Source organism: Mustela putorius, unplaced genomic scaffold (genome assembly GCF_011764305.1).
Source record: "Mustela putorius furo isolate JIRA1106 unplaced genomic scaffold, ASM1176430v1.1 tig00000832_pilon_pilon_pilon, whole genome shotgun sequence".
In the NCBI taxonomy this organism is placed as follows: Eukaryota; Metazoa; Chordata; class Mammalia; order Carnivora; family Mustelidae; genus Mustela; species Mustela putorius.
In genome coordinates, this window is record NW_025421491.1 from 1,478,261 (window position 1) to 1,487,337 (window position 9,077).

The 9,077-nt window shown below is 56.7% G+C and overlaps 1 protein-coding gene across 1 annotated transcript in view; it reads right to left on the minus strand.

The window, feature by feature from the left end:
- HUNK (hormonally up-regulated Neu-associated kinase) overlaps positions 1-7,937 on the minus strand; it is a 99,289-nt gene extending 91,352 nt beyond the window's left edge. Inside the window, exon 1 of the mRNA XM_004757560.2 lies at positions 6,663-7,937. Within this exon, the coding sequence (XP_004757617.2) occupies positions 6,663-6,923 (261 nt within the window). The 5' untranslated portion in view covers positions 6,924-7,937. The remainder of the gene's footprint in view (positions 1-6,662) is intronic.
- Positions 7,938-9,077: the final 1,140 nt, after the last annotated feature.

Consider the following 9,077-nt stretch of genomic DNA (forward strand, 5'->3'; position numbering starts at 1 on the left):
AACTAATGGAGGGGATGAGAAGCACTTTCAGGGAAGACAAAGCCTCTTTGGGGGTAAGCGGGGAGAGAGTGACAAGGTCATGCTGACCTCTGTGATTCCAAACACCAAGGCCAGCCGTTCCTGCCACCAGCACTGCTCCCCAGGGGGCTTTCTTGGGTAGACAAAACAGCCCGAGGGGCCCAAGCCGTATTTCTACACAGGTGCTTACACTTAGGGCATGTTATGTCCGAGTCAAGAGGGGGCCACTGCTCCTTTAACGGTTCTCATCTCCCACAATAGTCCCCTTTTTCTTTTTTTTCAGCCAGCCACCATAAGTTCTATCTATTGCCTTTGAGATTATGGGACATGGGTTCAGAGCTGTCCCGCAGATACCGGGCTTGCTTCCCAGCTTCCTCCACTTCAAGGCTAAGGAATTTCCTCCCTGCTGTTGCTGACTCCCAGCTGTGAGCCCCCCAGAAATGGCCCTTGGCAAGTGCCCAAGGCCATGCCCCCTTCCCAGGGCAGCCCCCCTCCAGTGACAGGTCCCCTCACACCAACTCAGATACCTGTGTAAGACCATCTCAGCTCCATGGCCCGGGCAGAGACCCCATGCACTGGAGCCCAACTCCTCCCCCTGCCCGATGCTGCTCTGCCCCTCCCTCCCCTTCCCTCCCCTCCAAAGTCCCCATGTGAGGATACTCCCAGAGACCAAATTCTTGTCCATCTCAAGGCCTGCTTCCCAGGAAACCCCAGGCAACACAAGCCTCACAGTCTTCATGGGCGCTGCAAGCTGCACTGGGTCCCAGAAAAAGACATGTTCAGGCCCCACTCCCAGCACTTGTGAGCGGGACCTTATTGGAAACAGTGTCTTTGCATGCCATCAAGGGAAGGCGAGGTCCTACTGGCTCAGGGTTGGCCCTAAATCCAAGGACTGGTGTTCTTATAAGGAGACGCAGATTTGGAGACAGAGGTGACACACGGAAGGATGAAGGCCATGTGAAGACGGAGGTAGAGCCTGGAGCCACATAGCCACAAGCCAAGGAATGCCAAGGCTGGGCAGTGAGCACCAGAAACAGGAACAGCAAGGAAGGATCCTCCCCTAGACTCTCCGGAGGGGGCCCGGCCCGGCTGACCCGTGGATTTAGGACTCCTGGCCTTCAGAACTGGGAGGGAATAAATTTAAGCCACTTGGTTTATGGTTATTTGTTATGCAGCCCTCAGGGGAGAGAAGAGGAGGTCAGAGGGAAAAAATCTACTCCCCATTCCTCCGCGTCATCGTCATCCGTACAGGGAGTAAGAGCCCCAGCAAGTGGCTTCTTAGCTGCCCAGGGCCGCTGCAAGCGTGTGGTGAGAAAATGCACTGAGGACACCGGATAAACCACAAAACACGCTACACCACACCCCTGAGGGCTGGTCCTTGTGATCAAGGAGAGGCAGTAGCCCTTCCTTCCCTCCAACACGTTATCAACCTCCTCGGGTCCTACTCAGGCCCCGTGGCTCACCTCCTCCCTACCAGACAGCGGCCCCCCAATAGAGAGCGCAAAATTCAATTCAGGTCCGCATGTGGAAGTGGCCAGGGAGGGCCCAGGCTGAGCAGAAGAAAAGCTCTGGCCAGTTTGCTGAGAATAAGGCTTGCAGGTTTGTCTATGCATTTCCATCAGCCAAGAGAGCAGGTCACCAGGTTATCCCCCAATAATGGAGAGGGGGCGTATGTCCCGAGGGAAAGGATATTTCATGCCCAAACTACCCAGTCACTGAGGACACGCAGAGCCTGCCCATTCCCTGGGGCAGACGACGCAGCTGCCACTCGCTCCCAGCGTGCAGATCTCCGTCCTCAAGCCCCGACCCCCAGCCCTTACCGTGACTCAACACCTGCAAAGAAAATTGAGGGTTGGACCGCTCTCCGTGGGCTCCACGCAGCACTGTGGTGCCGATCCCTAAGCTCCCTTTTAAGCCCACGGGACCTGCGCATCGACGAACACTAAGCATGGAGCCCTACGTGCCAATTCCCACCCTTCACGCGCACTTCAAAAAGATGAGACAGGGCAGGAAGTTCAGAAAGAATGTGCCGCAACTGCGGCATCCAATCTCGGAAATTACAGGCATTGCCTTGTCACGCACGCCAGGCTGAGCAGGTGCTTTCACCGAACGCCTCCTTCTTGCCAAGAAATCCCTGCTGCAGATTAATAGGAATTTCCAGTTCTCTAAGCATTTCTTGTTCCTCGGAGCTATTACCCCTAAATTTCTAGCACTTCAAAAAAATATATATATAGATAGATATAGATATAGATATATATACATAGGATTTAGCACCTGTTTGTTTCAGAAACACTTGCTAAAAACAGATCTGCCAAAAGGCCATCTCTAAAATTAGTCATATTTCCTGTTCTGCAAAACATAGTAAATTGTATTTTTAGTAACTCCTTCACTCCAGGTATCTGGCACTGTCGTGCTCCAAGCATAATTATTGGCAACTTACTAAGCAGGCAACCCTTATTTTTAGCCCTGAAATAGCTCCAACAAAAGTGACAAACAGGTTTGGTTTTTTTTTTTAACCAAGGGTTAGAACAAGATATTTAAACATCTTACCCAATCATTTATGTACCCAACTTTGTATCTCAGAAAGACTTAAACACAAAAGGAGGTCCTCTGTGGCATCAACCTCTGTCCCTTTTTTGTAGCTTTGCCTCTAAAACTAGCTCTCTACCTGAAATATACCATGCTTTTCTCCGTCAGCCTTTCCAACTTTCTTTTAGCGAGTCTTTAAAAGAAAATGTACTAATAACCTATTATGTGCCAAAATGATACAATGCATAGGTATTGGGGACCAATTTCAGGAGCAGCGAGCACAGCCTCTCTGGGTCTTTCAAAGTCATCACTCAATACCCCCGTTCATCAACTTTGCTCTTTGTCAAAGCCACAGTGAATTCTCTTCAAAATCTGATTTTGTGGTCCCTTTTCCTCCTCCAATCATCAGCTTCCTGGAGTCACAGACACTGTGCCCTAAGAACATACCAGTTAAGCATCTCACATGACCAAGTGAATTACTTATTTTTAAAGCCATATGAAGAGAGATGACATCCACTCAAAGCTAGAGGAGGACAAAAGTAGATGTCACCCAAACCCACTCTTTCTTTTTCAAGCAGCAACAGCACCTCGTTGATCCAAATGACTTTCAAACAACTTCAGAGGAAAAAGGCAGGCAAAAGACTGCCCAGCAGACAGCAGTGGCTGAAGGAAGCTTCTTGATGAGATAGGATTGAAGGCTGAGATGAAAGTCAGGGAACAATGGTTTTCTGTCATCTTGGACCGTTAATTCCCAGCAAGCCAGGGAGAGAGGATATTGCCCAAATCTTTCTGGAAATGTGCACCGAGGTAAAACATAATTAACACACACACACACACACACACACACACACACCCCTTCATCCTATGCACCTAAACCAGCAGCACTCTGGATTTTGGCACAGATCACACAAAATGCAGTGCATAGTTTGAGTGCAACCGTGAGGCAGGCCAAATGTGGGTACCCCCTCTTCTTCCCTTTCTCCATCCCACCTTTCAGCTTTTGCATGAATGGATTCCCCATCACAAGATGCCCCGGGTCCTGCCCCTCCAGGGACGGCGTGGGGCTGTGCATCGATTTCTTACTGCAGTGCTCATGACTTAGTTTCCCTCCCGCTGTGGTCTATGTCCTTTAAAAAAGGAAGGCAAGGATGAAAGTGGAGGGCTCTATCCAAAGTATACACCCCAAAAAAGGGGGCAGTATTGGGGAGCAGAGGCTGGAAAGGGCCATTCACATCACCCCCTGGGAGGGACACCTCACCTCCCTTCCCCCAGGGTACTGTCACCTTAAGGTCTCCCCTTGCTACGTTCATGTAAGTATCCCTCCGCCAGTCTGAAAACCCTCTCACTGCTCCCCTTGTGAAAAGAGGGCAAGGCTGCACATAGCAGGAGGTTGACTTCACCTCCGTTTGGGCTTAGTAAGACAATATGCAGAAGGCAAGTACGGATGGGGGCTCGTGAACTCAGTAATCCCTCCCAAGGTCATGCATGCACGTGCATGTGTGTGCCCTCGCACACACACACATTTTAATCTCTGCGATCTGCCAAAACCCTAATCTGTTAGTTAAGCATTAAAGGTGTTGGATTTGGGAGATAAAAGCTATGAATCACACCCATTGTTTCCTTAAAGCCGGCAATTAAGTGAACTAAAATCCAGATTTCTCATGATGCTTGTACTCCCAAAGCACGGATTCTCAGGACTAGAGCCAATCAAGCCGTCGAGAATGACAACTTGACAGCCAGTTAATGGTCTCCTTCCCTTCCGGAGACTGGGTGAGATTCACTTAAGAAAGGTTAAGGCAAGGGGCACCTGGGTGGCTCAGTCAGCTGAGTGTCTGACTCTTGATTTTCAGCTCAGGTTGTGATCTCAGGGTTGTGGGTTCAAGCCTCCAGCTGGCTCTGCTTAGCAGCGAGTCTGCTGAAGATTCTCACTCTTTCCCCCTCTGCCGCTCCCCTCTCACCCCACCAGCTCACCTGCACACTCTCTCTAAAATAAATAAATCTTGAAAAAAAAAAAAAAGAAAAGAAAGATAAAACGGGAGAGGAAGAACATGGACACCTAGGGGTATAGAACGCCCATTTGGACCCCATTTGGGCAAGACCTCCCTGCATTCCAGCCTGTCCTCTGGGCCCAGCACGGAGCTCCTGAAGCCTGAGCTCGGAGTGCATCCTCACCTGGTTCAGCCAAGGCCAACAGCCTTATGTTACGGAGCAAAACACACCAGTGAGGAGCCGGAGGCACAACGGGGCATGGGAAAGTGGAGAGAGAAGCCAGCCGAGGCCAAGCAGCCGGCCAGGAGAGATGAATGTGCCGCTAATGCTGGCCATATGCTGTCAGTATCCAGTCTCGTCTCTTTTTGCTAAGTTTCAAGAGGGAACGTGCGCAACCAGACAGAATCCTGTATGTTTCAAAGGAAAAACAAAGGTCTACTACCCATGCCAACAGGAATTTGCCCAGGCATGGGGAAGTGAGCCCGCTGTAGTTGGCGAGGGGGCCTCGGCCGTGCACCCCAGCCGGATGTGTAAGTTGGCCGGCCCACTGCAAACCAAAGGAGGAAAGTATGCTGTGCTCCCCTTGGACTAGAAGAATGAGGTTAGGAGTGTTTTTTCTACGTCTTTGAAAAGTTACTCAATTCAGTGAGTTCATTCTGTGCACTCCCTTTTTACATGGAAATTCAAGCAAGAGGCACTTTTTAGACTACTCCCTCTAACCCCACCTATGCAAAACAAAGGGACCCCACCAGAATGGGGAGCACCAAAGGGAGAGAGGACAAACAACAATGGTGATGGAGACCTGCACTCAAATGCAAGCGGCTTCCGAACCCAGTGGGAAAAGGAGCAGGAAAACCAAAGTTAGGTGAGGCTGGGGACAGGAAGGCAAGGCAGCTCACCCTAGAATCGGAGCTCCACAGTCTGGCACTCCCAGGAACTCCCAGGCTGCGCAGAGGATCCCAAGTCCATGGGCAGAAGGGTAGGTAGGAAGCCTACAGCTTCCCTCTACCCCATATGCTGATCCCTCCCTGACCAATGAGCCACCAAAAGGGGCCACTCCCAGGCCAGTGCTGGGAGACTCCAAGCCTTGGGGGGGGGAGGAGGGGACAAGGAGAAGGGGAAGCCTTGAGTCTGAGATGACCATGAGCTTGCCCCAAAACTTGGGCAGCTGCCAGGCAGCCTCACCACCTGGGGTGACCCAGAGTCTGGGCCACTCCCTGCAAAACAAGTCATCCTATCTTGGGTTTCTTCTCGCAGATCCAAGTTACAACTTAGAGCTACCCTGGCAACACCTGGCCAGGGGTTCACAACCATCTAACTTCTTGGTGGGGGGTCTGTGCCCCTTCGGTCTCTGGGGCTCTTCCTTTGCTTTCTCTTCTTCCTGGAAGATCGAAGGCACCTCCCAAACCCCAAAGCCTGGGGATGCCAGTGTGTAGTTCGGTGCCTGCAGCTCCCACCCAGTGGCTGAAGAGAATGGAGGAGAGATGGAGGAAGGAGATGGACACGGCTGGGGGACTTAGGGGTGGGTGAGATCGGGGGGCGGGGAGGCAGAAAACCCTCATCTGAGCACGAAAAACTTCCCTAGCTGTGCCAGCCTACAGGTGGAAAACGTCCCTGGGAGTCTCGGCCTTGCCCCACCTCCGAAGCCCAAGAGGGGAATCAGAGTCTAAGCTTCCCCAAGGGCTGGCCAAGCGGCTCCCCCACCCTCAGAGGAACGGCCCACGCGACACAACAGCCTGACTCCTGCCGCTCCACGCATCCGGGACCCCTTGGGGCCGCAAGAACGCAGCACCTCCACCCCACCCCACCCCCGCGCTGGCGTCCACCAGGCGGCGCCCTTCGAGGAGCAAAAAGGCTGCGGGTGGCTTCGTGGGTAAACCAGCCGCACCCCGGGGAAGCCGACCCCACTCCGCCCCTCGGGAAAGGCCGGTCGCTCGGTCGCGGGGGCGTGCGCGCGCGACGGACTCGTCCCCTCTCCCCACCCGCAAGGAAAGACAGGGGGAAAGGGGAGGGGAGGGGCCCGGCCGGGACTGCGCCGCCTGACTCCCGGCGCAGTGCTCCCGGCGGGGTCCCCTCCGCTCCTCCCGCCCCGAGGGCCCGGGGACCCCGCGCCCCGGGCGGCTCACCTTCTCTCCGGTCAGCACGTGCAGCCCCTCGCGCACCTTGGCGAAGGAGCCCTCGCCCAGCTTCCTGCTGCCGATGAGGTAGTTGCCCACTCGCTTGTGGTGCTGGAAGTCGCGGAGCCGCTCGCGGGGCACGCCGCTCACCCAGGCCGGGAGGAAACTTCCCTCGCAGGCCGCCGCCGGCCTGGCCGCGTCCTCGGCGCCGCCGCTGCCCCCGGGCGCCGCCGGCTCGCCCAGCAGCCCGTCCCCGGCCGCCGCCGGCATCGCGCTCGACCACGGCCCGCCGGCTCGGCTCGGCTCCCGCGCTCGCCGCCCCGCCGCCGCCGCCGCCGCCGCCGCCGCCTCCGGCTGTCCGGGCTCCTGCGCCGCCGCCCTGGGCCCGGCCCCGCCCGGCCCGCGTCTCCCGCGCCCCGGGCCGCCGCCGAGCACCGCGCGCAGACAATAGCGGGCGACCGGAGGCCGGGGACCCGCCCCCGAGAAGTTCTTCCTCGGAGGGTCGCCCGGGCCCCTGCCAGCGCCCCGGGACCTCGGCCGGGTCCCGTCCGGCGGCTGATGCCAGCGGCCCCGCTCGCGGGCGCCGGGAGCCGGGCTGGCGGGGTGGGGGCGCGGTCGGGTGCCGGGTGCGGGGTCCCGGAGCCCGGGCGCCTCCGCAGCCTCCGCCCTGAAGCCGCCGGCTGGCCCGCACGGGCTCGGGGCCGGCTCGCTCGCCCTAGCTGTGCACGGAGGGACGGCTCCCGCCCGAGAGCGGCGCGCGGCGGGCTGCAGGCGCCCTCTGGAAGGCAGCAGAAGAAAGCCCCATTCAGTTTGAATTTGCAGAAATTCAATCCGGTCGCGGGCGGCGGGAACAGATGCGAGCTCCACTCCGCAGCCTGTGCACTTTCAAATCCCTCGTAGCCCCTCCTTCGCCGCGCGCAACAGCCAAACTCGACCCTCGCCGGAGAGGGGAGGGCCCTGGGAGGGGAGCGGCGGAGTGGGCGGCGGAGTCACCTGAGCGCCAGACAGGGGGACCCTGCGCGGCCTCGGAGACGCGCGCTCCCGGGCCGCCCCAGTCGGGCTGCCTCCGGCTGCGCCTCTCGTCCGGATTCCGGGCTTGGGCTTTCTGGACCTTTCCGCGATGAAATCCACCCCCAGCCGCACCCACCCGGGGCAGGGGGAGGGGAGGGCGGAGGGAGAGCTCTGGAACCCCGCGGACCGGGCTTAGGAGCCGGGGGGGTCCAGTCCAGGGCCCGACACACAGTAGGGCCCTGCGGACCCTGGATGGATGGAGAGACGCGGACTGCGAGGAGGGGTGGGGAGGCTGCGGGGCGCCTGTCCGGGCTCGCACGCAGACCCGATTGCCGTGTGGGAGGAGGAGCAGCCGCAACAATAGTAGTGGCGGCGGCGACGGAGGAACCCGGGCGCCCGCTGCCTCTGCGTGTAGGTTTACACCTTTGCTTTCCACCGAAACGCGGCCGGCGACGGCCGGAGGAGCTGGATCGGCGCCCCCCCCCCCCCCCCCGCCACCCCGGCTCCTCAAGGCTTTTGTTCCGAGCGCGCCGTGACCGTGCTCATCCCTCATAAACAAGTGCGGCTGTCCTGACGGCTCCGGTTTTCTCCTGCGTCCGCAACGCCTTCCCGAACCCAAACGAGGAATCTCGGGAGGCAGGAGCTTGGGGTGGGGGGGGGGGTGGGAAGGGGGGAGTAAGTAAGGGGAAGCATTTACCAAACACTACCTGTTGAGCGGCTAGATAAAAGGCGTCAGCGTTTAATGCAAACTTAACCCCGGGTGCGACATCAGAGTTGGAAGGAAAATTCGGTCCTAACCTAGTTCCTTCTTTATGGACCCCTCGGTGAACGAGTGTGGCGAGATCCCCGTCAGCGCTCTGAGATGGGGGGGGGGGGGGACACCGCCTTCATCAATCCAGGTGGGGGCTCTCTGATCCATCGGAAAAGCGACCCAGAGAAACGCCTCTCTTGAAGAGATCAAATGTTAAATATGCTGTAGTCTGTTACTCAGAAGTTAGAAGGCACTAGCTTCCTTAACGACTAAGCTTGTGTTTTCTGTCAGTCTTATTGTCTCCATTTTCCAGAATTACATTTTTTTTTTACGATTTTTTCCCCTAAGATTTTATTTATTTATTTATTTGACAGAGATCACAAGTAGGCAAAGAGAGAGGAGGAAGCAGGTTCCCCTCGGAGCAGAGACCCCATGCCGGGCTCAGTCCCAGGACCCTGTCTGTGATCATGACCTGAGCCAAAGGCAGGGGCTTTAAACCACGGAGGCACCCAGAGGCCCCATGATTTATTTATTTATTTTTAGAGAGAGAGAGAGCACAGAGGGGAGGGGCAGAGGGAGAGAGAGTTTCAAGCAGGCTTCTGGCTGAGGGGTGAGCTGACCAGGGGCTCTATCCTACAATCAAAGATCATACCTGAGCTGAA